Source organism: Poeciliopsis prolifica, unplaced genomic scaffold (genome assembly GCF_027474105.1).
Source record: "Poeciliopsis prolifica strain line A6 unplaced genomic scaffold, Auburn_PproV2 SCAFFOLD009, whole genome shotgun sequence".
In the NCBI taxonomy this organism is placed as follows: domain Eukaryota; kingdom Metazoa; phylum Chordata; class Actinopteri; order Cyprinodontiformes; family Poeciliidae; genus Poeciliopsis; species Poeciliopsis prolifica.
The window spans coordinates 2,448,632-2,473,309 of NW_026562384.1; the positions used below are offsets into that span (position 1 = coordinate 2,448,632).

Here is a 24,678-nt window from a genome sequence, read left to right on the forward strand (position 1 = left end):
TCCCGATAGTGACAAGAGTTTCCTCTCAAATATGTCATTTTAGTCAATTACAGTCTACCTTGAATGCTTATTAAGTATAACATTTTGATTTATACTTCTTAATTGTGCCACGAAAAGCAGAGCTCTGCTTGGTTTGTGCTCCCTGCGTCTCACCCGGCAATTAGAAAGTCGAGTCCCAAGCAAAAATCTCACACGGTGTTGCTCACGGCTCCATTCTTGGACTGCTTATCTAGTAGATGCATGTTTACCCTTTACAGATCACTGAGAATGGCAAAGTTTCTTGCTGATGACACACAATTTATCAAGTAAAAAAGAATGAAAAAAAAAATTCCACTTAAAGGTGATGTACAAACTAAATAACTAGGATCAAATTGGACTGACAAATTGTTACTGACTTTGAGTCTGCCTGGGTGATTGGACTGAACTGACTGTTTTTGGAAAGTAGCCTGGAGACAATCTGTTGTGTGTCGGTGCTAAAGGAGTTAATGCAATTAAACTGAAAGTAATTATAAGCAAGCTTGCATTGTAACCGTCAATGTCCTTACAAAGACACTGATTGTCTTTGTAAGGACATTGTTTAACTTGTAAAATGATTCATTTATGATTCACCAGTTTTTATGTTTAATTGATCACACAGCTTTGGCTGTAACGTCCTTTTTTTTTTTGTCATGTCACCACTTTATGGAAACATGTTCAAATGTAAACTATTGCACAGTCTGAAACATCTCCTAATTATACTAATGTTACAATTAAACACTATTTATCCATCCATCCATCTATTACATCATTTTAAATTTTATGTTTCTCTTTTTTTTCTTTGATTTTAGCATCAAGATTGAGATTTACTTATTCAAAGAATTCTAAAATATGTGATCAATTTTAACACGTATTGGTACTTCCTATATAAAGATTCAAACTTTATTAATACCTGAAAGAGGTATCAAGTGAAGATTCGTTTGAGAAACGAAAGAGCCGGCCAATTGAATCGAAATGATCCGAATCCCAAAAAAGAGACGGACGGCCCATCATCGCCACTCGCTGGAGTTGGGCGGGGAGAGAGGACGTAAAACGTCGCCTACTTTACACGCCTGTTTCGATTTTACGTGATGACGTTGTGGAGGCTCTGCTACGATGGCAGCCGTAGGTTGACATCAAAACGATACAGAATATTAAGTATCTCAAAGTTAGCGGAAAAGCCCCGACACACTAACACAGAACACATTAACCTTTTTCAGATAGCACACGCTCTAACACACACCTGCCCGGTTAGGGGAACGGTAAGTTACCGAAGCAACGTCCACCTTTGCTGTCTCAAAGTGGAGCCCGGTGTGTTGCCTGCGCTGCGACTTCAACTCGTTTGTTTCATGTTTGGCACACACTCCTGTTAAACTGTGAAGCTAGCCGGTTAGCCGGAGAGGCTAATAAAGGCATAAACAGCGTTCAGTCCACTCTCCCCACTGGTGTTCTGCGTGGATAACTTGCTAACTGGTAACCTAGCTAGTCAGAGAGCAGCAGGGGAGCAGAGCTAATGTTTGAACACGTCCCGTTTGACAAGCCGCTCCCCCACTGAGCTCCTGCCATGCTAACACTGTGCTGAAATGTGCCGTGGAACAATTACTGCCGCTGTGAAATGTCAATGTGGCCCGTTGAAAAGTCCCTGGACTGGTTATAAGTGGGCTCCTGCTGCAAACCGAAAGTCTTCTTAATGGAGAGTTTTGGTTGTCTGAGGAAAGCTGCAGCTGAATTTCATCCTGACATGACATGTTGTCCAGAAAACAGCAGTTCCCTGAATCACTGGCCTGTGTGTTCTCTGTGTTGTACCTGAAGTGGCACTATGCCCGCAGCCACTGTGGATCACAGCCAGAGAATATGTGAGGTTTGGTCCAACAACCTGGAGGAGGAGCTGAAGAGGATCCGACAGGTCATCCGAAAATACAACTACATCGCCATGGTGAGTTGGGATGATTCAGTTTAGCAATTTGTGTCGGGATCAGTGTGTGCAAAGTCATTCACTGTCAGCATTGTCGTGTTAAAGTGTGTGTGAAAATATGCAAAAAGTATAAATGCAGACTAAATGGAGATGTTGTCAGCACTCCATTTCCTCATTTTTGTTGGCAGTGGGCATATTTTTTGTCACAAGCTAAGTTAAATTCACCGAGTGCACAATCTGACACATTTCTAGTATATGTTTGTGCTAATTTTGATTAATAATGGTCCCAAAATGAACTTTCTCTTAAAATTGGAATGCTATAAAGTATAAAGGACAAATTATCTATTCATAGAATGTTCAGTGGAAGGAAAGAATGAGACACAAGCAACAGAGTTAACCACAGCTATGAGACTATGGAGCATATGACTATGTTCCATGTGTATTTAAATTTTCTAAGAAATTAATTCATCTAACTCAACCGAAATCAACACAATTTATTACTGTGTATTAAGTGTTTGGTTTTATTTGATCCGATAGTCAAATACTAAGCAACAAACTGGAAGTTGTTTCTTTCCTACTGGGCTCACAGACGCCGTCAGCCCCCTCACTGGGTAACAGCAGCTTGCTCTCTTGCAGGACACGGAGTTTCCGGGCGTTGTAGCCAGACCGATTGGGGAGTTCAGGAGCAACGCTGACTACCAGTACCAGTTGCTGCGCTGCAACGTGGATCTGCTGAAGATAATACAGCTGGGCCTCACGTTCATGAACGAGCAGGGAGAATATCCTCCGGGAACGTCAACATGGCAGTTCAACTTTAAGTTCAACCTCACGTAAGATTGCCGCCCCATCAGTTTCCGATGTTGCGTGGGTAAATTTACAGAGTTTACAGAAATGTACGAAATACAACTTGTACTGGAACATACAAGCTAAACTTTATATATGTTCATTAATCACAATTAAATCCGGGACATTAATGTAGCAATTTAGATTAATTAATTATGTAGATTTTAATGTGTTAACATTTTTCAGCACAATTAATTAAAATTGCATACAAAAGTTCCCAGTGGAACATTTGTATTCATGTGTTTCTGGTACGGCGGTAAATCTGATGCACAAGCAACATCCCCAAACAACAACGGACGACAAAGTGACTTCTCTTGGCTCACTGGGGCTAAATTTTTTTGTTTCATAAGACAATTTAAGGTTATGCTTGAGAATACAATTGTTGTTTCCAAATGGCGCAAAAAAGAATTAGCCTGTTAGCAAAGCTATTCAGGCCTAAGATAGCATCTCGAAGCTAAACGCTAATGTCAGCGTCCACAGTTTACATTTCTAATGAAGGATTTGTTCAAAGAAGTTGAAACGCGTGGAAGCTGAATGATATTTTGCACCACATGCTGATGGTTGAATAATCTAAATAACAGATTAAAAACAATAAATGTCTTTGTTGTTAAACTCATAGGTCAGTTTATTCAATAATTTAGCAGAAAAAAAAGTTTTTTGAATTGAAAATGTTGCTCATTTTGTCAACATATGAATTTTGATCAAAAGGTGATTAACTGGTTACATTAACTATTAAAAATGTTGAATTAACTATTAAAAACTTTGATCACATCCCACCAGTAATCGTAATTATAATATTTAAGCACAGAATATGAAGACCAGCCAGCTGTCAAGGTGAAATTGGCAACAAGACCAGAAATCCCACAATCCAACGGGGTGTCACCATTTTGAGGATTCAGCTGCTGCAGTGTTTTACACATGCAAACTTTACATTACTGACTGTTGTGTGTGTGTGTGCGTGTGTGTGTGCATGCGCGCGTGTGTGTGCGTGTGCTTGCCGAGCTGAGTAGTTCAGATCAGAACTCTGCGGTTCTGTTTCTCTCTTCATTAGAGAAGATATGTATGCACAGGACTCCATCGAGCTTCTGACCACTTCAGGGATTCAGTTCAAGAAGCACGAAGACGAAGGCATCGAGACGCTGTACTTCGCGGAGCTGTTGATGACGTCCGGAGTGGTGCTGTGTGACGGCGTCAAGTGGCTGTCTTTTCATAGGTACGCCGCTCGTGCTTCCGAATTTGTCTCAAATCGAAGACTCCGACGTGGCAAACGAACGCCGGCGCTGGTACCGCTCTCTGTTTGAAACGCTTGTCCGAACGTTCCCATCCGTTCCCTTATTTGTTTTTCAGCGGCTACGACTTTGGGTACCTGATCAAGATCCTGTCTAACGCCAACCTGCCTGAGGAGGAGGTGGACTTCTTTGAGATTCTCCGCCTGTACTTCCCGGTCATTTACGATGTCAAGTACCTCATGAAGAGCTGCAAGAACCTGAAGGTACTCTGAGAAATGCCGGAGGATCCCTGGTTTTAGGAACCTCTGATTCCTGTTGTAAACTTTTAAGTAGCTGCGACAAAAAAATTTTTCAATTAGGGTTGAAATTATTCATTGTTGATAACTAATTTAGTAATCGATTAATCGTTAAGTGGAACACATATATTTTTTTAGAAAAGGCCATTTCCTGAAAAATTAACGCATTCAGAGAAGTAATTCAGCCACAATTGGTGGGTAAATTTTGCTTTTAAGATTAAAACACTTCTGTCTGTGAAAATGTTTTCCTCAAAAGTCATCAAGTGGCTAAGTTTTAGCTTCACCCGCTTCAAGTTCACTTAAGGAAAGTTGTGATGTCACATTTTAGACAATAAAATGATTATTTTGTTATGTGGAAATCAATCAGATTATTTGTTCATTACCATCCTTCAGTGCATTTCTAACGTTATAAAGAAAAGGCTTCGGCCAGCCGGCAAATGGCTGCCAAGAAAAGGTCTCGTCTCTATTAGTCTATAGACTTAGTTTGTGTTTTTGTTTTTTTCACCAGTCATTCTTTGTGTCCAATCCAATTTTTTTCCTCCCAGTCTAAGTTCCCAGTTGCGAAACACAACCGCATTATCTAGAGACAAGCTGTGCGTGGCATGCTAGCGGTGTTGTCCTCCATTATGTGGATTTGCTGAGCGTGACTGACGGCGCATTGTGTTCAGGGCGGGCTGCAGGAAGTAGCTGAGCAGCTGGAGCTGGAGAGGATCGGACCGCAGCACCAGGCCGGCTCGGACTCTTTACTCACCGGCATGGCGTTCTTCAAAATGAGAGAGGTAGGAGCCCCGACGTAGAGCTTCGCTTACTTTGGCTCTCAGCTTCCAATGCGAATCCAATATGGATTCTGCTGGATATTTTTCCACAATTTGACCTATTTCAAGTGTGAACTTTGTCGATTCTCTCAGAAGAACAACCCTAAATGTACAGCCGGAGCTACAATGTAAAAATCTAGATGGAAAGCATTCTCAAAATGGCCTAGTCAAAGTCGAGATGTAGTATTGGTGTGTTCCAATTGTTGCCAAACCACAAAGACACACCAAATAACACACCTATCTAAAACAAGACGCTGAAACAATGAATCTGATTATTGAAATAATTGTCAACTGATTCAGTGATTAAATGAAAAATCTGCAGAACGTGCACTTTTTGTTTCATTGGATTAACACTAACCTAATCGTCGGTTTCTGCCCCAGTTGTTTCTGCTGATAATTCTTTGCGTGACTATCAAACTTGTTTTATTTTTGCAGTACATGACGTAATCACACATCTGTCGCTGTCCTCCTTCCTTCCAGATGTTCTTCGAGGACCACATCGACGATGCTAAGTACTGCGGCCACTTGTACGGGCTGGGCTCGGGCTCCGCCTACGTGCAGAACGGGACGGGAAACGCCTACGAAGAGGAGGCCAACAAGCAGCAGTCGTGACATCGCCGGAGTCTCCCACCGTCCCACAGTCCAGCTCGGCTCCGAGGCGGCGAGCCGGTTTCACCCCCACCACCATAACGGAGGAACAAAAACGCCGACGTACATTCGCGTTATTTAGCTATCTTTTTTTCTTTCTTCTTCTTCTTCCCCATCGGCCGCGCCCATCTCAGACTAGCGAATAAGAAGCGCGGCCGTTCCTCATCCGCGCCGCGAGCCACATGCACGAGTTTAGTCTTTTATCCCTTGCGAGGCGGCGCCAAGACGACGCTCGGTTCAGTTTGAACACGCCTGAAAAGATGGGATTTTAGTTTTCCTCAAGTGTTTTGCAGACATGTTTTTTGCACTTTACGAAAGAAAACAAAAAAGCAAGAAAAAAAAAAACAAAAGAAGAAGCTCTAACCCTGATTTTATGCGGAACGCTGAACATGTTTCCGGTGCGTCTCCGTCTCCTCTCCGTTGCCTTCCATGTTCCTGTTTCTTTTACATCGTGAACATGTCACATCTCCCACCGCTGCGAAAGCAGCTCTCGCCAGACTCGGCCTTAACATTAGCTGCATTCTTCTCTTTTAAACCTTTTAATTTATTGTGCGGGTTACGTTGCCTAGTGACCCTATTCAACACTAAACAACAATAAATAAATAAATAAATAAAACGGCCCCGCAATCCAGACGGCCTCACAAAGTGAAGTCCTCACAAAGTGTGTTCGTCGACACTTGAATCTTTTGTTCTGGATTTGTTCACGTGACGAGAATGTTTGTATCGGCCTGAATGAGGTCTGACTTCACTGTGAGAAACGTCTCCTCCACATCCAATCGCTTCTGTCTTTTTCTCGTTTTGTTTTTTCATGTCGTACGAACAGCATGTATCCAGATGCTTTTCACTCGGAGGAATGCGTGTCATTTTTGTGAGAGTGTGTGTGTGTGTGTGTGTGTGTGTAAATGCTCTCGCTGACAGACGCGCACAGTCAGATGCATGAGCTCTGTTTAAATCAACCAGTGACACAAGCAGCTTTTTCCATCAAACAAACCCAGTAGGACATGCTGACGTCAACCTCAACTACTCTGTTCAGAGTACGTTTTTCTTTTATTGTTTTAACAGATTAAAAGGGAGGGGGAGAAAAAAAACAAACATTTTCTTTGTAGTGGTAGTTAACGCCACTCGAGTTGTGGAATGCCTCCTTCCTGTGACGTCGTCCGGTTTCGGGCGCAGAGCGGACCGCATGCGTTTAAAACAACGTTGGACTCGAAGCGGACTTGTTGATTGGTTCCCGCATCCTGCTTCTAGGCGTGTTAAGGTCGTAGGTTAGCAGCTTCTTATTGACCTCTGCCTCCGAACGTGACTTGCGCTCCCTTTCCTTTTTCTGCAGCTCATCTCTCACACTGTAAAGAAAAAATATGCAACATAAAGAGAGGAATGTTTTTAGACGTTGTTTTGTAAATAAAGGCTTGAAATTTTTCTACCGGAAAAAGAAAAGAAAAAAAAAGAGTTCTCAGAAGTCTAAATAAACCGCTGGAAAGTTCATTGTAGTAATTTAATTTGAAGAGATAAATATAACTAAGTATTTCAAGGGGTTGTTTCTCTGTTGTTGTTTGTTTTAATAATTAAAAAATTTAGATTCAGAAAATTAGAATGGAACTGATTAAAAATAGATTTTTTTATGTTACACCCGCAATGGAGTGTTGCCCACTTATGGTTACACTTAAAAGCTAATAAGTAGTAAAAGTGACAGTTCTGTATTTAGGCATATTGATGGAAAACTGAGTGGAAGGAAAAGAGTTTGGTAGAAAAGAATGTGAGGCCAAACCGTGGACTGGAGCTGATGTCAGAGCACAGACATCATATAAAACCATTTTATACAATAACAAAATAATAACGTGCTTAACAGAACTTAAACATAAAGAATTAAAACCAAAAAGGCTAAACATTGATAACCCAATTTTGTTATAATCCATGTAACTTATTGCATGGTTTCTATAATAACAATAAAGATTATTGTTATTATGTGGATCAAATTGTTGGTACGTCTGTATTAATGACAGAAAAGCCCATAAAGGTCCCTGAAATAACTTGGAAATGGACAAAAATGATAATTTTCTGGAAATGGACCAATAAAAATGAAACATTACTTTTCTTTATCATCCATTCTGACACGTTTCTTACCACGATGTGACGTTTGATTCATACTTTTAATGACAAATTCCAAGTAATGTTTGAGAAACCCAAATGCTGTCCTTGTAGTCTGAATTTATTTGACTGTTTTCCCCACCGTTTGTTCAGCGAGCAACAGTAAATAATACATTTTCTAGATGCCCTTAGACTTCTTTGCATGTGAAGAATCACATTGGAACGGGAAAGTTTCATCACGGTTTGTGGGTTCAGTCACAGCCGTACAGTCACCTAAAAAAGAAACAATAAATACTTCTCACCACACTAGCGCCACAAAATATGGTGAAATCACCTCCTCTTCTTATAATTGTTCATCAATATTAAGGACTTGTTGACTTAAAGCAATCTTGGTCAACAGTTTGAGTGCAGTAAGGTGTTTGGGCAGCACTTTATTTGTTCCTAACACTCAAACACAACACCCGCTGTGAACATGAAGGAGTCTTTATGAATGTTTATGGCTGACGTCATGCACAGTTGGCACTTTTAATGGACTTTTATAGCAACTTTTCCTCAAACGTGTCATTACTTACCTGATGACACTTTCTGACGCCAGTCATAAACATTCCTGCAGACCCCTTCACGTTCACGGCAGATGTTGTGTTTGTGTCCGTGTTAAGAACACCCTGTCAAAAAAACAGCGTTTGTTCTGGAAACCAAAAACACGTTTCATATTTCTGCGGTGTGTTTTAGGTGCTTTCTCACAGGACCTGACATCTTCCAACACGCCGACGCAGAGGATGAGCTCATTTTATTCCCATAAGGCATCTCAACTGTTCCATCGCCTTCCTCACACATCCACAGACAGAAAGATAGAAAAATATATGTCACAACGAAGCTTTTCAAAGTGTACATTCTGGAAAGTACTATTGAGTTACAGTTAAATGACGTAGTCATTTCCAGCCTAAAGTGACTGACTGTACAAGACATGTTTTTTTTTTTTTTTTTTTCAATAATACAGCCAAACACTGGATGGTCTCTGCTCGTCTCCAGCTGCAGAAACTCCGTCCAGGAAGGGAAACAGTCGGGAAGCGGATAGACATGATGTGTCAGTGATATCCTCACTCAGGCCACTCAGAGTCAGAAGAGCCCTTTTTTAAATAAAAATAATAATAACAATTGAATTACTAATTACTACCGTTTAGTCTTCTTTTTTTTACGTCGTTACCATCATGTTTGCGTCCTGAGATGAGAGCATGCGACTCTTTCACGTTCACAACACTCACCACGATGCACGTGGAAACCAAAAGAACAAGCATTTCACAAGAGAAAGGAGTGTCAGAAGGAGCGTCAACGTCGCTCAGCAAATTATTCTTTTTTTTTTTGTCCTTGATGCGCCAAAGAATCAGCAGCAGCAGCAGGTGGTCCTTGAACGCAACAGAAAAGAAAGAAGCAGCCGACTGAGTTAGAAAACAAGACGCGGTCGTCTCTCCACTGCGCCTCTGTGCTTATTTACATCCAAAGAAGATCAGACGACTGGAATGCAATCCGGTTTTTTTTTCCATTTATATTTTTCCCGTCCACTTGACTTTCTGACGGCAGCGGTGAATCCCCGACTGCTCGTCGGTCGAGTCGCGTTGCGTGACGGCAGACGTCAAGAGGACGTCGACGCCAATCAAGCAGAGTTCTGATAGGCACAAACACGGAGGAGGGCAGCATTGACCTGGAGGAGGAGAGAGGTTACTGATGGTGATGATGTGGTTTTAATTCTGGATGTTGGGATTACGTTCACTTACATTTCTGGTCGTGTGTGATCCTGGTTACGCCTCGTTCTCAATGGTCATCACTGGGTTACTGGCACCTGAACACACACACACACACACACACACACACACACAGAGAGAGAGAGAGAGAGAAACACGTAAAACACTCCATTGAGATAAATCAAGTCAAAAAAGTAGCAGAAGTATTCATCCCCTTTTGAACTTTTCCACATTTTTTCACTTTAAAGAATAAATCAGGAGCGGCTGAAATGTCATTTTTGCGTCGGTTTATAAAAATCACAATGTATTGAAATCTCGGGCTGCAACGTCGCAAGATGTGGACGTGTTAAAGGGGTGCAAAGAATACTTTCGCACAAATCCCAGTGTCTTGCTTGCCCTTCTTGTCCTTGTCTCCTGCACCTTCACTCTCTGACCAGGAGGGGGTGCTGGTGAGCAGTCGACTCTGGCTGTCTCGGAGCGGTTTGGACGGGAACTGGCGGCCTTCTGCTGCACTACAAAAACAAACCATCACATGCAAACTAATGTAGCTATGTTTATAAAAGTACTGTATGCTTGGGATGAAACCTAAATTCAATTTTATCTCTGTCTTTTTTTTCTCTCTTGGATTTTAAGTGAAAGAATAAAACAGTCACCTCTTGCTGGCTGAGCTGGATCCAGAGGGCGACGACGGCTGTTCAGGGTCCAGATTCACCAGGCAGGTCGGGAATGAGCATCCGTCACCTAGACTGTACAGACGACACAGGAACAGCTGCTGATACCGTACATGAAAATCAGACGATCTGTTTTAACTCTGGTCTTATGTTTATTGCTTTCAACCTCCTGGGATGGACTCTCAAAAGAGCTTATGGGGGCAGCAGCAAGTTTCAAAGACTTTGAAAAGTCTGAACTTAAATTAGATCTTTATGGGACCAACATGGTGCCATCAGGTAAGGGATGTTTTCAACCTGCTTATGTCCAGACCAACCTATTAACATACTGTAATTACATTATTTTTTTTTTTTTTTGGATAGGGAACCAAAACTGACCCTAGCCCAGGGGCCCTTATCTTTCTGAATCCGGCCCTGTTCACTGCACAAACACAGTTTATGTTCTCTTCTCATTGCATATGAAGAAGCAAAGAGAGAAGCAGGAAATAAAAATGTCCAGATTGATATAATGAAGAAAAGATATGAAGAAAACTGAAAAAAAAGTAGGTAGCATTAATGATGAAAAACAAAGAAGTTCCTGTTTCAGTATTTCACTTCAGCTGTCGAATGCGAGAAGAAACCCGACACACTTGGATCATAGATTTTACGGCTGAAGGGAAATCTAGACCTCCTGTACGTCAGCAGTGATACAATCAGAGTGTTTCTCATTCTGTCAGCAGGAATTAGCGAGGTTGTGGAGCTGCAGCCTCTGTATTGATTTACAGCGGCGGTGCTGCTGATGCGGCCGCAGCGCTCCGCCGGGACCTCCAGTCGTTTGAAGCACTTTGTTAGACAGTAAGTGGCTCAGATAGCTCCAGGTTGAACACCGACTCCATTCGTGCATGTATAAATATGCATCAGTGAGAGTGCAGCGTTGGTTTTTGACCACGCTTAGGCCTAATCAAAACATTTTAAGCATCTTCAGAAGCATGCATCGTCCTACGACTCCTGCACGGCTTTGTGCTGGTCTGTAAAATCAAATCCACTGATGACGGCATTTTGTATATTCACTGTCGCAGGGCCTTGTGATACAAAACAGCATCCACATTTGTACATTATTGCACCTCGACGAGGGCAAAGGATGAAAAACATCCCTGACTCGTCTCGTCTGCCAGCTCGGAATGTGCATGCAGAGGCTCTTCTCCCACTGACAGCATAAGCTGCTCCATCTGAACACAGAATCCCCCATCTGTTCATCAAACACGAGCCTGTCTTATGAGGTCACTCGGTGGGACGTCCAAGATCACACCGGCGGAGAGCGATGGGGGGGAATCTTTGATCTGACTGCTGCGCCGAAGCTTCTGTGGACGTTTCTGATGCCGAGGTCGATCTGGAGCGGAGCAGATCAGCAGCCAGACAGAGAGCGCTGAAATAAAACTGGAGCTATCAGCAGAGAAATAAGGTCAGTGGAGCTGGCAAAAATCTCCTTAAAGGGGCAGAATTATGCAAAATCCCTTGCATTGCTCCCAACTCAGCTCCTTCAGACTAGCCAGCAGCAATTAGCAAACATCTGGTGGAGCTGCTGCGGTCATAATCGGAGATAGTTCTCAGAGCAGCGCTGGTGAAAACGTTGTTTAAGGTTTAATAGAGGAGTCATGTTTTGACGACTTCCTGAAGGTGGAGCTTCAGAGCGAGGAGGAGCTTCTTAAAGAGACAGAGGCTCAATTTCAAGGCATTAAAATACAATATCACATTTTATTTAAGTCATACTTTTAAGACTGTTTGGCTTCAACCGGCTGTGACTAGATCTCACCTGGAGAAAACGGGAACAGGCCAGTATTTGGCCTCGTCCCCAAACACCTGGAGGAAGTTCTTGGTGAAACCAAGGCTGAAGCCGTTCTTGTCCGTGCCGTGACGAAACACGGGAGCACGCACTGCCTCTGAAACGACAGACAGACAGACAGACAGACAGACAGACAGACAGGGGAGAAAAGGTGAGCATCCCAGTGTTCTGACTATCAGTGCTGCCACGTCAGGCTTTCCTGCCGGAGCCTGGATAAGTCTGTCTGTCGGTGTTACGCGTCCAAAACTGCATTGAAACAATGCAGTTTCAATGCACTTCCTTCTGATGAAGGAAGTGACAAGAATCCTTCATCAGAATATCCAACCTTTTAACAATATTTTAAATACAGAGGTGTTTGTCAGAATAAAACAATATCCGTTTTCATTGAAATCACATTGAACACGGACGTCTGCAAATACAGAACTGTCATGGAACCTGTTCGTTCTGTAAAGCGGCTTTAACGTGTTTACGGGCGAATCGCCCATGTGCGTAGTTTTATGTCACGGTGACCATTTTCAAGGACCTGCTTAAGAAGTGGAATAAGGCAGAAAATGTTCTCATATTTCTGAATTTAGGGCAGCCGACATTTGAGGGAATCATCCTGTCATCTATCGGAAAGCGTCTTCACATTCGATGGGTTTAAATTAATTACATCCTCTGCAGACCTTTGGAAGTTCACCTAGGGCCGCGCTGAGGTTGAGTTGTTAGCATGACAGTAACAACCTGCCACAGCGTTTTGAACGATGGGTTTCAACATTTAAGTTGAAACCCATCGATCTGCTCTAAAGCTGACAATTTGTCAAGTAACAAATAATCAGTAGAACGTGGAATGTCATTATCATATTGACTAACCTCGTTCAGTGTGCTACCATTAGTGTATAAACTAAAATTCGCTACAATGTTAAGCTTAGCTTGAATGCTGTCAGTAGCATATCAGGTATCACCAGCATGTTGACTTGCTTCATTTAGTATAGTAACTATAGCTAATAAATAAAAAAAAATAGGAAAAAATGCTTATTGTAATTACGAGGCTAACGTTAGCACGAGGGGTATCATTAGCATATTGAGTTACTAGCATGTTGATACCACCAGTAGGATGAGGGTTGTCGCTAGCATGTTGACTAACTCAAAGTTTTAGATACAAAGCTATGGTTAGCATGAGAGCAATTCCTAGCATGTGGAGCGAATAGGATGTTGACTCTGGCTGCAGGAAGTGGGAGGCTCTGTGAGGTTCCTCTGAACCAAAGCGTCTTTGTTGTGCGGCTCACAGGTTGTTTCGCCAGGTGTGAGGTTTTGTCTTTCTGGACGCCATATCGGTGTCCGCCTCTAAGCGGCTTACAGCTCTTTGAGCAATGCTGCTGTAACACACTCCTCTGGGTAATCCGCCCTCCTCGACGCACCGAGACAACGCACGCCACTGTGCACTTCTAATGAGAAATCAAAAAAATATATATAAATACAGGTCAAAACTCTCCTTCACCTCCGACGCATCAAGGAGGACAGATGTAACCTGAGGTCCTTTGCCAGGGCCGGATTTAGAGGAATGAGGGCTGGAGCAGGTTTTGGTGCCCAAAAAGAAAAGTATAACTACAATAAGATTACTCACGCAACTGATGGAGGCTTTGTTTAAAACGTTCGACTGATTGCTCCAAGGTGGTGTCAAAAATATGTGCTGTAAATTTCAAATATTTTAGTGTTTAAATTAAAAATGTATCAATATTTAAAAAAAAAAAACTCAGCATGTTTTTTTTGTCACGAATACGCTGAGAAAAAAAGCTGTTGATCCGACTTTAAAAAACCGGGTTCATTTATTGTAAGCAATCAAGCATTCAGCTTCTATGCACCACAAATCTATAACACACTTCAAAACACTGAGATCTTTGAAATCAAAGATTTCTTATTTATTTAGAGTTGGTCTTTGATTAATAACCGAATCATTGATTAATATACGTAACATATATTTTCTGATTATTCTTGACTTTGATGATGGTAATTGACAAACTGTAATGTTTGTTTCTGGTTTCGTAACAGATTTTTGTGTAATGCTTTTATCATGGAAAAAACAGAAAGGGTTCCTCCCCAACCATCCCAAAACCTGCGGCTCTGGGTAACCGCCCTAGCCTGGCCCGGATGGCGGCTCTCGCTGAAAACGACACGCACCCAACGTGGATCTGTTCTTGCAGACGAGCCAGCAGTGATAAATGAAGAGGGAAGCCAGGCTGACGGAAAACATGGAGGCCGAGAAGAAGAGGAAGAGGATGTGGAACTTCGCCTGGGTGTCCGGGAGGCCTTTCTGGAGAGGAAGACGGAGAACGTTACCATAAACCCGCCAGTTCTGAGGGGCAGAGGGCTGGCTGGACCTACGGGAACTAGAGATTCAGTGTCCTACAGAGTCCCTGTGGAAGCCCAGCTCCAAAAGCAAAAACCTTAATTAGGAGATATTATCTTTTTAAATATGAGCAACGAAGCCATAATTAAACGTGGCGTTATTAAAGATTTCATAGTGATTACAAACTGTCATGTTAATGAGTCACAGAGTTCCCACTGAGGAGCCTACATACAACCATGCTCCTTTTTCTGTATAGAAGATTTCAATATAATAACTTCACTGAAACATAAAACAAGAATTGGATAAATAAGTTTGAAATCGCAGCGCACCTTTAAATTATACATATGTATTCAAATAAATACAAATCCATACCAATGTATGGATTTGGTGGTGATTTTTTTCTTTGTTGATTTTTGCCCATCAACGAGTTTCTGGTAAAATTCCTAAGACATTTGAACTGGTAGAGATTTGTGCAACTTCAACTCGTCCTGTCAACGCAGACCTGCATTTTACTCAAGATATCTAGCAAACGGCTAATTAGCTTAGCATGCCTTGTGTTTATCGCTGCAGTCCTGCTAGCCGTACGCTGGTTAGCATCCAGCAAAAGCTAAAATTGGCTTCAAGCCACTGCAGCGCTACCTTTTGGCGAATGTTGTGACTGAAGATGTTCGGCTTTGTCCTTTACTCTTCAAATAAAGACAAACCACATCAGCATCACTGACCAGTCAGGCCAGTGTGGCTTAGAGAAGCAGCGAGCCTCACGCCAAACACACGCCGTCATTCAGTACAAGCTAAATAAGGCTAGCATGCATTTGCTCACCAGCAAGCTAGTATTTAGCATGTGCTAATTAGCCATACGCATGACATTAGTTTTAAATTACTGCCTACTTATGTAAATACAAAAAAAAATTGACATGTCACATACTGGTCTTATTTTTACCACTTCAAAGCACATTGTTAATAATTATGAGTGATTAATATTAATTAAGACAGTAATTACTAATTACTGTCTTAACAGACTGTGGTATCTAAGGTGTATGTTCATGATTAGATCTGAGGGCTTTGACAGTGTTTAATAAAAATGATGAGTAATAATTGCGAGATGCGCTTCCACAGTTGTAGCTTACTGAACAATTTTTTAAATTCCTTTAATCTGGTGTTGAAAGTGGGCTTCCATCGAGTTCTTTACACAGCGGCAGGCAAAGTCTGGTTCCCCTGAAAAAAATCTCTTTCGCCGTGGAGCGTGGAGCTGTTTCTGACGGGCCGTCCTGCCCTTCACTGTCGGCTGAAACAAGCACCTCCATCTATTTTCCAGATGGCGTGATGCTCCCTTCCAAACTCCGCAGGTATTCGGTGAAACCCCCGTCAGAGAGATGTTCTCAATGTCACCGACGGCAGCACTGCAACCAAATGCAGCTCAAACTGAAAGCTTAAAAAAAAAAAAAGAAAATGCAAGCCAAATATTTCAGGGGGAGCTCAAACGTTTGCGTGCCACTGTTTCTAGTTTCTACTTCAGTGCGCCGCTAACCGGCTGCGTGGTTCGTACCAGGTACTCTCTCAGACGGAAATGTGCTCTACCTCCGGCCTTGTTAAAGAGATCAAACGTCACATTGTGAAAAGACAACCAAATGGTACACTCTGCTGTTCTGCTCGTTTCACCGGATGAACGTGCCGATTTATCTGCACTTACCGTCCAGAACTTGATGAAGTACTGCAGATCTGTGGCTGTGATAAAAAGGCAGTAAAGTAGAGAGTAGGCCAGAAACAGCATGAAGAACTTGTAGTTGGAGAATCCCACGCAGTTGTTCACCCTGCAGACAGAGGGTGAGGAAAGGTCATTAAGAGTTGACCCAGAAGATCAGACATCCCTGGACGAGACGCTGAGCAACAACACTTCCTCTCCTGTTGTCGTTTCAATTTATCCTGCTGGATTATTTGGTGGTTGGTGAGCAAACAGAGTTTCATCCGAACAATCGTTTTGGTTAAAAGTCAGCAGAGAGCAAACCTTTTTCACATTTTGTCCAGTTACACTCGCAAGAGACCTCAAGTTCTTGCCACAGATTCTCATTTGGACATAGGTGTGGACTTTGACTGGGCCATTCTACATACATCTTTCCCCCCCTTGTGGCTCGCTGTAATTCTTGTGACTCTCTTCTTGCTGAAAGTGAGATTTTTGGGGCTCCGTTACCTTCTCACAACTTGTGGAGTTTTGTTTTTCTCTCTAATAAATCTTTAAGAAGCGCTAGATTTACACTGAGGTGACATTATTAGACTCCATTTTGGTTTAACATTGTTTAATGGTGTCTAAAAGGAGGGTGTTGAATACAAAAACACGTCATAATTTAGAATTTTATGTGTGGAGAAAAAAAAAGGAATAATGCATCTTTTCTTCACAGATTACAGCTATGTACTATTTTGTAATTTTCTTTCACATACAAAAACAAACAACATATATTGAAGTTTGTAGTTGCCAGTGGCGCTCACAAGTGAGGGTCGAGCGGGGACCACGGCCCCTTCTTGAAAAATGTCGGCTCCCCGCAGGGGCCCCCCAGTGGAATCATAGAAAGGCATGCAGAGTTATGATTGACTAGTTTTTGGAAAGTATGAAAAAACACAAAGTACGAGAAAAAATATGTGGATTTTGGACTGAAACAAATGTTCTGACTGGGTGAAGACAAGGGGAAGTCGAAGTGTAAGTCGATTAAAATTATGCAGGAGTCTCAATTTAGCCAAAATACGACGTGAGCAATCATGCTGTGAGGTGAAATGAAAGCGATATCCCGATAAATAAATCCATAACATAAAAAATATAACTGTATATGTGTACACATATATTTATATGTCACAGTGCCACTAGCAGTTGCAATGTGACAAACTGTGGAAAAGCTCAAGGGGTGTGAAGACTTTCGCAAGGCTCCGCGCTCGGTGTTACGGAAAACCCCCGCCAGTCTGAACGCAAACAGAAAGTGGCGTACAATAAATAGTTTTGTCAATATTGGCGTCCGGGCGACGGCGCGGTACGTACCAGGGGCAGTGGTGATCCATCTTCAGGATGCATCTGCAACACAGCAGGAGTCGACATCAGTGTAATTAAATTGGACTCCTCTTGTCAGCGTGCTATCATGCTATATTGTTATATGATCCGTGCTGCGGCGGAGCGGGGGAGGCGTACTTATCGCAGACTGAACAATGGTGGCATCGATCAGGCTTCAGCAGCTGGCAGCGGTCACAGAAACGAATCGCTGAGGAGACACAGTCAGTTCAATCAGTAATCAGCCGCTGCCGCCTCTCTTAGCACTTGACCCAAAGAGGGCCGGGCCGCGTGCTTTTTGGCAGTAACGGGACCCCGTAAGGCTTGTTGGTGGAGCGTGTCGTTACCTCCGGAGTTGGTGCGCGTGTAGATGGGCAGGTCCTTGGCTATTCTCCTCAGGATCTCCTGCTGGGACTCGCCGCGATCTTCGCGCTCCAGCAGCTCCTTGTCAGAGTGGGACAGCTGGAACTACGCGGGGCAGAGGGGAGAGAGAAAGCTCAGCTCTCTGATCCTACAAGCGCAAGAGCCGCCTGGACATTGCTGACAAATCTATGTGATTGAACAGTGGAAGCAAAATAACCGAGGTGATAATAACAGGCAGCGCGGAGAGAATTTATGAAGATGGATGAAACCTCCACCGATCAGTTCGTTACGTCTCATAAGGAGGAATCTCATATGTGAGCCGACGCAGAGGTGAAATGCGTTTGTGTTTCACTCTGCGGTCAGAATCACAGCCATTAAAGTGCAGCAGCTTCAGGCGCTCCTACCAGGAAGCATTATTAGTCTAAACGGAGCGCTCCATCACATGAGGGGGGGTTTAGGGGGCCGTAGCCCGCTTCCTGCAGCGTTTCATCATCCCGAGCGGATGCACTCACCTCCTTCAGGGGGTTCATGGGTTTGGTGAAGATGGTCTGCCAGTACGCCCACACGAACATGATGAAGATGGCGTGGTAGGCCAGCAGGTAGACGACTGCAAGCAGACCGACAGGAACAACAGTCTGTGTGTGTGTGTGTGTGTGTGTGTGTGTGTGTGTGTGTGTGTGTGTGTGTGTGTGTGTGTGTGTGTGTGTGTGTTCACAGCGGGAATTTCTACAGTGTTACCTCGCCTTCTGTTTCATAAACCTTAGTTATTACACAGTTATTAGCATTCAGTTCCTGGCATTCACTGTAGAACCAGCAGTGCCACTTCTAGACGGCTAATAAATAGTTTATATGTTTCCCATGCATCTATAAACATGTTATAAATCATTAATGACTGTTTATTGTATATTAATTAAGGGTGAGAAAGAGATTATATGATAAAGAATTATGTTTACAAGGTAAGCCAAAATATTTAACAACTCTATATAAATGGTATTAGTGAACTGACTTGGTTCACTATTACCCTGGCAAGAAACGGGTAGATTTTGCCTCCTTCTCACCCTTCATTAATGCTTAATAAACAGTTATTAACATTGATAAAGAGTTTAGAGATTAATTAACATATTTAAAAACTATTTAAAAGCTGTCAATTATTGTGAAGCCGTACCAACTCATCATTAGGAAAATAATTACTTCAGTTGATAATATAAACAGCTTTCAGATGTTTTTGTTTTTTTTGTTTTGTTTTGTTTTTGTTTTTTTTGCAGTGATTTGACCAAAGTTTAGTTATCGTATTTCTAATAGCATGGAACTAAATTGGGGCCAAAAAGTTTGCTCATTTTCTTTTTTTCACTGAAAATGTTCAAACTAAAGAAAAGCCTCTTGTGCTTAAATAAGACCTAAATTTGAGAGACAGATGTGAACTTCTTTTTCCCCACTTTATTTAGTTAGATTTCGCCCAGTTTCAAAATGATTTCTCAGCAGCAAGTTTTTTCACTTGCAGACAAAATAAAATTGGGCGCAAACTTTATGGCCCCAATTTAGCTCCATACAGGTCAGAAGGTCCAATTTGGATAAATATAATGAACAAACTAGTTAAGTAAGAGGGAAAAAAACAAACATCTGAGAGCCAAGCTACTGTCAGAAAAACACATTTTCAGTTTTGCCAGAATTTTTGTACGGCTGTCGAGCCTCTTCACCATATTTATGCTGCAAAATTATGGAAACCACAGCTGCTGGTATTATACAGTAAATTAGAGACTTTTTTTTTTTACATGGCACCATCTGGTGTTGAGTTCCAGTCAAATCTTCAATCAAATCAAAATTACAGTTAGAGCAAAACTAATAAAATTAGGAGTAACAAACTAGAGAGATTTCTTTCAGAGTTGTTTCAAAGAAACATTTATTTTTCAGTGCATGATGCTGTTTGTTCTATGAAGTCCTCCCAAAAAAATCTCTGTAACATCACAAAGCAAGGAAATGTCTCCGGGGTGTGAATACTTTGTCAATTTATGAAGTTGTCATGCTAGATAGATGTAAATAAAGTACGTTTGATCAGTTTAATTCAGCTAGTTAATGGCAGGAAGTTCGTGGATCTCTTACCCTTTTCTCCTGTGTCCTCGATGGATTCTGGAAAACAAACCATTGAAAGAAAAGACAGTCAGCGCGAGGAGACGTGCTGTGGGTGAGCGCAGCGCTGCTGGAGGAAAAGTCGTTTGGTGGAGGCCTGCAGGAGGAGGTTCATCGAGTGCATCGGCGGCAAACGCGTGGAAACGAAAGAAAACGTGTGTGAGGCTGAAGGGGTCAGGATTATTTAAAACCAACTTCTTTTTTTTTAGCTTTACATCATGTTATAATGTTGTTCCCTGAAATGTCGCCTCGATTATTTCATGCTTGTTTGAGAAAGCCTTTCATCTCCATGGCAACCACTCAGCTGTACAAAAGGCCTGGTTGGACCTAGCCCCGCCTCTGAAGACGAAGCTCCTCCTCCTTCAGAGCTTCCCCCTCAACAGAGGAGCCCTCTCACATGACTGGGTTCCTTCGGACTAGCCAGCAGAAATTAGCAAACACCTGGTGGAACTGAGCATCTCATTATAGGAGCTGCAACACTGGTGAAAACGTCTCATAAAGGGTTAATAGAGGAGCCGTGTTGTGACGACTTCCTGAAGGCGGAGCTTCTTAAAGAGACAGAGGCCCAATTGCAAGGTGTTAAATTACAATAGCCAGATTTCATTTAAGCAATATTTGAAGTTAACACACTTGATTATGCTTGATTAGTGGCGCCATGTGCCTGGTAAAGCATCCAATGCCACTCCTATAAAGGCAGTTGCACGGATGTCATATTGACACGTCTGCAGAAGCGATACCAACGCGCTTCTGTTTTTGATTTCCGGCAACCAAATTTCCACCTGATCCAGGCGCTCGGTTCAAAGGCTGACGCTGTTTGCTATCGCTGTGCCGGAAAATGGGTCGACCGCAAATTTCTGGAGGCGAGTTATGCAAACCAGACAATGGGATTAAGTGATCGGATGAGCATCAGCTGATGATACTTTCAGACAACCAACTCTGTGTGTCCTGTCTGCTGCCGAGAGAGAGGGGGGAGCAGCTGCTTGTTGTTTTCATCTATGACCTGAATGCATCACGATTTCAGTCTTGTGACGAGGCATGCGAAGGAACACGGTTTACAGAAAAAGAAGAAGAACAGCCTGCTGATGGAGGGTTTATTTTGGATTTTCCTCCAGTGCTCACTGATCTGAAATAAAGGGTTGATTCTGTGAAGAAGGTTAATATTTCGGGAACAGGCTGTCAGAACATCCTCTCCTCTCTCATCAGACCGTCTCCATTTCATCCCCCCACCCCACATTCTTTTTTTTATTTCTTTTTTTGACTTTCCTTCCACGCGCTCTGACTTCTCGCTGCCAAATGGAGCGCGAGCGAGCCATCCTAGAAAACCATTACTATCCGGGTCAACCCAGTAAACTCAGAAAGCCCGGTACGAGCGCACAGAAAAAAAAAAAAAGCCATTAGGGGCCCGGCTTTTTGCCAGCCGATAATGCTGATTGTGTCTGGGCTGGTGGATATAAATTTGGACGGCGGGTGTGGGGTGAGCACATGAGCCCGAAGCTTCCACTGTAAGACTTTAAGCTGGTGATGATGAAGTGTCAGAGGGAGAATCAGATGGTCTAATCCGTTTCTTATATCCCGTCACGCTGCACCGGTCGACAAAGTGCGCCTCAAACACAATGGTTTATTATTGTCCTGTTGTTTTTACATCAGCATGTAAAACTGCAGATGCTAGCATATGACTGTCATCACGTAATGGAAGGCGGTAATTGAATGTCAGGGCTTTTAAGCTAACATTAAGCGCTACTGATTAACTATTAATCGCAAGTACTCTGTCCAATAACCGTTAAAACCGATAAAAAGTAAAATAAATATAATCACGCTCGTTTTGATCATTTTTGGGGAAAGCTAGCGGGTTTTTCTGTTCCACATTAGACCGGGTGAAGATTTTATTTTATTTTTTTCCACCATTGAAATTCTTGGGTTTCCATGGTCAAGAATGATGACAGCACACCCAGAACCGCCATCTTGTTTTACAGATTCTATTTTTATTTGGGCTTGAATATTAGGGTCAGGCTAAGATTTTCTCTTTCTTTTTTTTTAAATTACAAGAAAAAAGGGCGTGACATTTCAAGAATACAGTCGAAATGTCACCTGAATAAATATTCAATTTTATGAGAAGTCCCAACATGAAAAATAAGTAAAACAAGGAATTAGGCATTTTGTAACGTTATGCTTTGGTATAAGTCTACATATATGTAAGTACACTTTGGTTCATAAGATCCTTATTAGAAACACAATCTTTTAATCCATTAGCATCAAATTATAGCTAATAATCTGGAGTTTGAAACAAATAACTGTGTCTGTTTTGAAAATAGAACCACACGGACTGATGTCAGATGTTGATCAACATATCTAAGCTTTTTGCCCTCGGAACAATATCATAATTTTGTTGTTTGACTATATTATTGTAGTTACTCAAAAAATCTGCTTGTCCGACCTTAATACACCTTCAAACGTATTAAGAAAGAGTTGATCTTTCAAAAAAGCCACATTTTGAAAATATTCTGACATTTTCTTTAGCATCAAGCTAGCTCTTTATGGCTGTGATAACAGAGCTATGGCAACTGAGATTTTCCATTTTGACTCAAGCCATGCAGTAAGCAATATGTGGAGGAAGGTCAGAGAAAGATGGCTTGGAAGTATGCAAAGTGGTGGCTGTATCATGCTGTGGCGCGGACGTTTCAGGAGCGCTGGCTAGAGCTAAGAGGTAAATGCTGCAAAAGGTGCAGGTTCGCCTTAAAGTTCACCGTCCATTATGCTCTGACATTCAGTAAGACACACTGCAAAAGTCAGGGATCTGTTGTAAGAAAAACAAAAATCCTGGCCACACTTGTCAGATTTTTAACTCCAAAAGTTTTTGATAACATTTAACCCCTTCCCTCGCACGCCGCAATCAAACACTACCTTCTGTTGGTCTATGAAAGTAAAAGCCGCAGTAAAGCGCGTTGAAGGCTGTGGTTGAAATGTGACAAACAGCTCAACAGGGCTGAAAACTTTTTGAACAGACGTTCAAATATTTATTTCGAGGGTAAAGAAAAGACTAAAGATGGACTAGAACTGTCCTCATTTTAAAATATTGTTTATTTTACTGTTGATCTTAACTTTATACTTTAATGAACCATTAAAGGCCCTCCTAGGGGCGAGTGTTGTGATATATCTGTCAATATCAAATAAACAACGGAATAAATAAAACGCTGAACAATAATGGAAGGAAATGTTGAATGTCAATTGACTGACTTTCATTCCAGTACTACTGCTGTTAAGACCCGTCTCCTGTTGGGCTCCAGGGGACCTGAGCAGCTTTGTTTGCTTATGCCTTGGCCCCAGTCTGCACCATTACAAGAGAAAAGCAAACAGTCTGGCACCCAAAACAGAAATGAAATCCGTTTTTTTTCCCCTCAATAACAAAAGAGACAAAATACCAGACAGAGGTATTCCCCGTTTTTATCCCCCTCAGACACACACACACACACACACACACACACACACACACACACACACACACACACACCCTCATAGTACCCAGACAGCCGCCTCTTACCTATGCAAAGCTGCAAGACATAGGCGTAGTACGACCACGCCACTATGAGGGCGATGAACAGGACCGGGATCCAGTAGAGGACTCTCTGACAGCCCCGCTTGATGCTCCGTGGACCCGACGGCGCCATGGTCTACGACCAGCCGATCATCGCACGGTGCGCATTCGCGTGCTGCTGCTCCTCTCTCGCGGCGCGTGTCTCCTGCTTCTCCTCGTCACTGCATCGTAGTGCGATCATCAGCCTCACCGGGAGCTCAGTCGCAACATCCCCGCCGGGCTCCTCTGATGCCTCTCTGCCGCACCGCACCGCACCGCACCCCCTCCTCTCTCTCTCTCTCTCTTACTACGGATAAGACGACATCAGACGGCTTTCCGCGCGCGTTCACACACAAGCGCACGCGCGCAGACGCAAGTCTGACTGAGAGCTACACGTTGCCATGACGTCCGCGGGATGCTGCAAGCCTGGCACATTTTTCATGCGCGCGCAGGACATGGGTTCAATGAGTTCAGACTGAATGTATAAGCACGCGCGCGCGTACACACAGACACACACACTCACGTGTATTGGACCAGTTCGTCCAGTCGTAGTGAAGGCAACCACCTCCCGTCATGCCCCGCGTTTTCGCCGTTTGATATTCATTAGACGCGGTCTCCTGCCCACGTCATCAAACGTCTGCTTCACATGCGATTTCCGTGTCTCTGCCGGACTCTGGCTTTTGCTCTTTCGAATCGGAACGTTCGTCTCGTGCTCGGTAGGTCACTGGTTCGAGTCCCGCTCCGTCCGCCGCTGTTGGCGACCAAACATCCCATAATCCACCAGTATGTAAATAACAACAATTTACCACGGAGAGTCGGTGAGCATTCACTCGCTCGGCGCTGTAAGTTTGTAGTTCGCCCCAGCAGAAAGAGTAACGGGACACAGCGTTGAGAAATTATTCAAACTAAAAAGACATATTGACACATATTTTTTGCTCAACCTGTTTTAATTCTTTAAATAAAGAAAATGTTTATTATGTGCAGTTTCTTTCACAGGCAGAATCTGATTTAGTCGGCCCTGGCGACTACCCAGGGCGACATCTCATCGGCGGGCGGCACTCACAGAAAATCACATTAAATGTTTTACAATGTCATCAGACGGGCTGAAACTACACAATTATGCTCTAACCCTTGTATTTTAAAAAATAAAACAAAAGTATTAATGTGGATAAATAA

General features: G+C 42.7%; 2 protein-coding genes across 5 annotated transcripts; one reads left to right on the forward strand and one right to left on the reverse strand.

Moving 5' to 3' along the window:
* The first annotated feature begins 1,065 nt into the window (after nucleotides 1–1,065).
* cnot7 (CCR4-NOT transcription complex, subunit 7) lies at nucleotides 1,066–7,292 on the forward strand. 2 transcript variants are annotated; one of them, XM_055034827.1, is made up of 7 exons: nucleotides 1,066–1,140; nucleotides 1,828–1,951; nucleotides 2,567–2,760; nucleotides 3,825–3,986; nucleotides 4,121–4,265; nucleotides 4,967–5,077; nucleotides 5,594–7,292. In XM_055034827.1, exons 2-7 carry the CDS (start codon nucleotides 1,835–1,837, stop codon nucleotides 5,723–5,725), a joined length of 861 nt encoding a protein of 286 aa, XP_054890802.1. In that variant the 5' UTR covers nucleotides 1,066–1,140; nucleotides 1,828–1,834; the 3' UTR covers nucleotides 5,726–7,292. The 2 variants fall into 2 exon arrangements, with proteins under 2 accessions (XP_054890802.1, XP_054890801.1); XM_055034826.1 differs by having other exon boundaries at nucleotides 1,094–1,277.
* A 1,328-nt stretch (nucleotides 7,293–8,620) lies between these two features.
* On the reverse strand, nucleotides 8,621–24,080 carry zdhhc2 (zinc finger DHHC-type palmitoyltransferase 2). 3 transcript variants are annotated; one of them, XM_055034824.1, is made up of 15 exons: nucleotides 24,026–24,080; nucleotides 23,470–23,809; nucleotides 19,905–19,931; nucleotides 18,317–18,411; nucleotides 17,789–17,909; nucleotides 17,583–17,652; nucleotides 17,436–17,468; nucleotides 16,101–16,221; nucleotides 15,957–15,995; nucleotides 14,242–14,374; nucleotides 12,052–12,178; nucleotides 10,245–10,337; nucleotides 9,988–10,103; nucleotides 9,625–9,689; nucleotides 8,621–9,551 (listed from the first exon to the last, which is right to left on the reverse strand). In XM_055034824.1, exons 2-14 carry the CDS (start codon nucleotides 23,594–23,596, stop codon nucleotides 9,649–9,651), a joined length of 1,143 nt encoding a protein of 380 aa, XP_054890799.1. In that variant the 5' UTR covers nucleotides 23,597–23,809; nucleotides 24,026–24,080; the 3' UTR covers nucleotides 8,621–9,551; nucleotides 9,625–9,648. The 3 variants fall into 3 exon arrangements, 2 of the variants coding, with proteins under 2 accessions (XP_054890799.1, XP_054890800.1); XR_008606285.1 differs by lacking the exon at nucleotides 24,026–24,080 and having other exon boundaries at nucleotides 9,988–10,098; nucleotides 23,470–23,994; XM_055034825.1 differs by lacking the exons at nucleotides 15,957–15,995; nucleotides 24,026–24,080 and having other exon boundaries at nucleotides 23,470–23,977.
* Between the last annotated feature and the right edge of the window lie 598 nt (nucleotides 24,081–24,678).

Coding starts and splice junctions, on each gene's coding strand:
- cnot7 (XM_055034827.1), top strand. CDS start 1,835: ATGCCCGCAGCCACTGTGGATCACAGCCAGAGAATATGTGAGGTTTGG. Junction 4,266..4,966: donor AGAGCTGCAAGAACCTGAAG/GTACTCTGAGAA, acceptor CATTGTGTTCAG/GGCGGGCTGCAGGAAGTAGC. Junction 5,078..5,593: donor CGTTCTTCAAAATGAGAGAG/GTAGGAGCCCCG, acceptor CCTTCCTTCCAG/ATGTTCTTCGAGGACCACAT.
- zdhhc2 (XM_055034824.1), bottom strand. CDS start 23,596: ATGGCGCCGTCGGGTCCACGGAGCATCAAGCGGGGCTGTCAGAGAGTC. Junction 17,910..18,316: donor CCATGAACCCCCTGAAGGAG/GTGAGTGCATCC, acceptor TGCCCCGCGTAG/TTCCAGCTGTCCCACTCTGA. Junction 16,222..17,435: donor ATGGATCACCACTGCCCCTG/GTACGTACCGCG, acceptor CTCTGTCTGCAG/GGTGAACAACTGCGTGGGAT.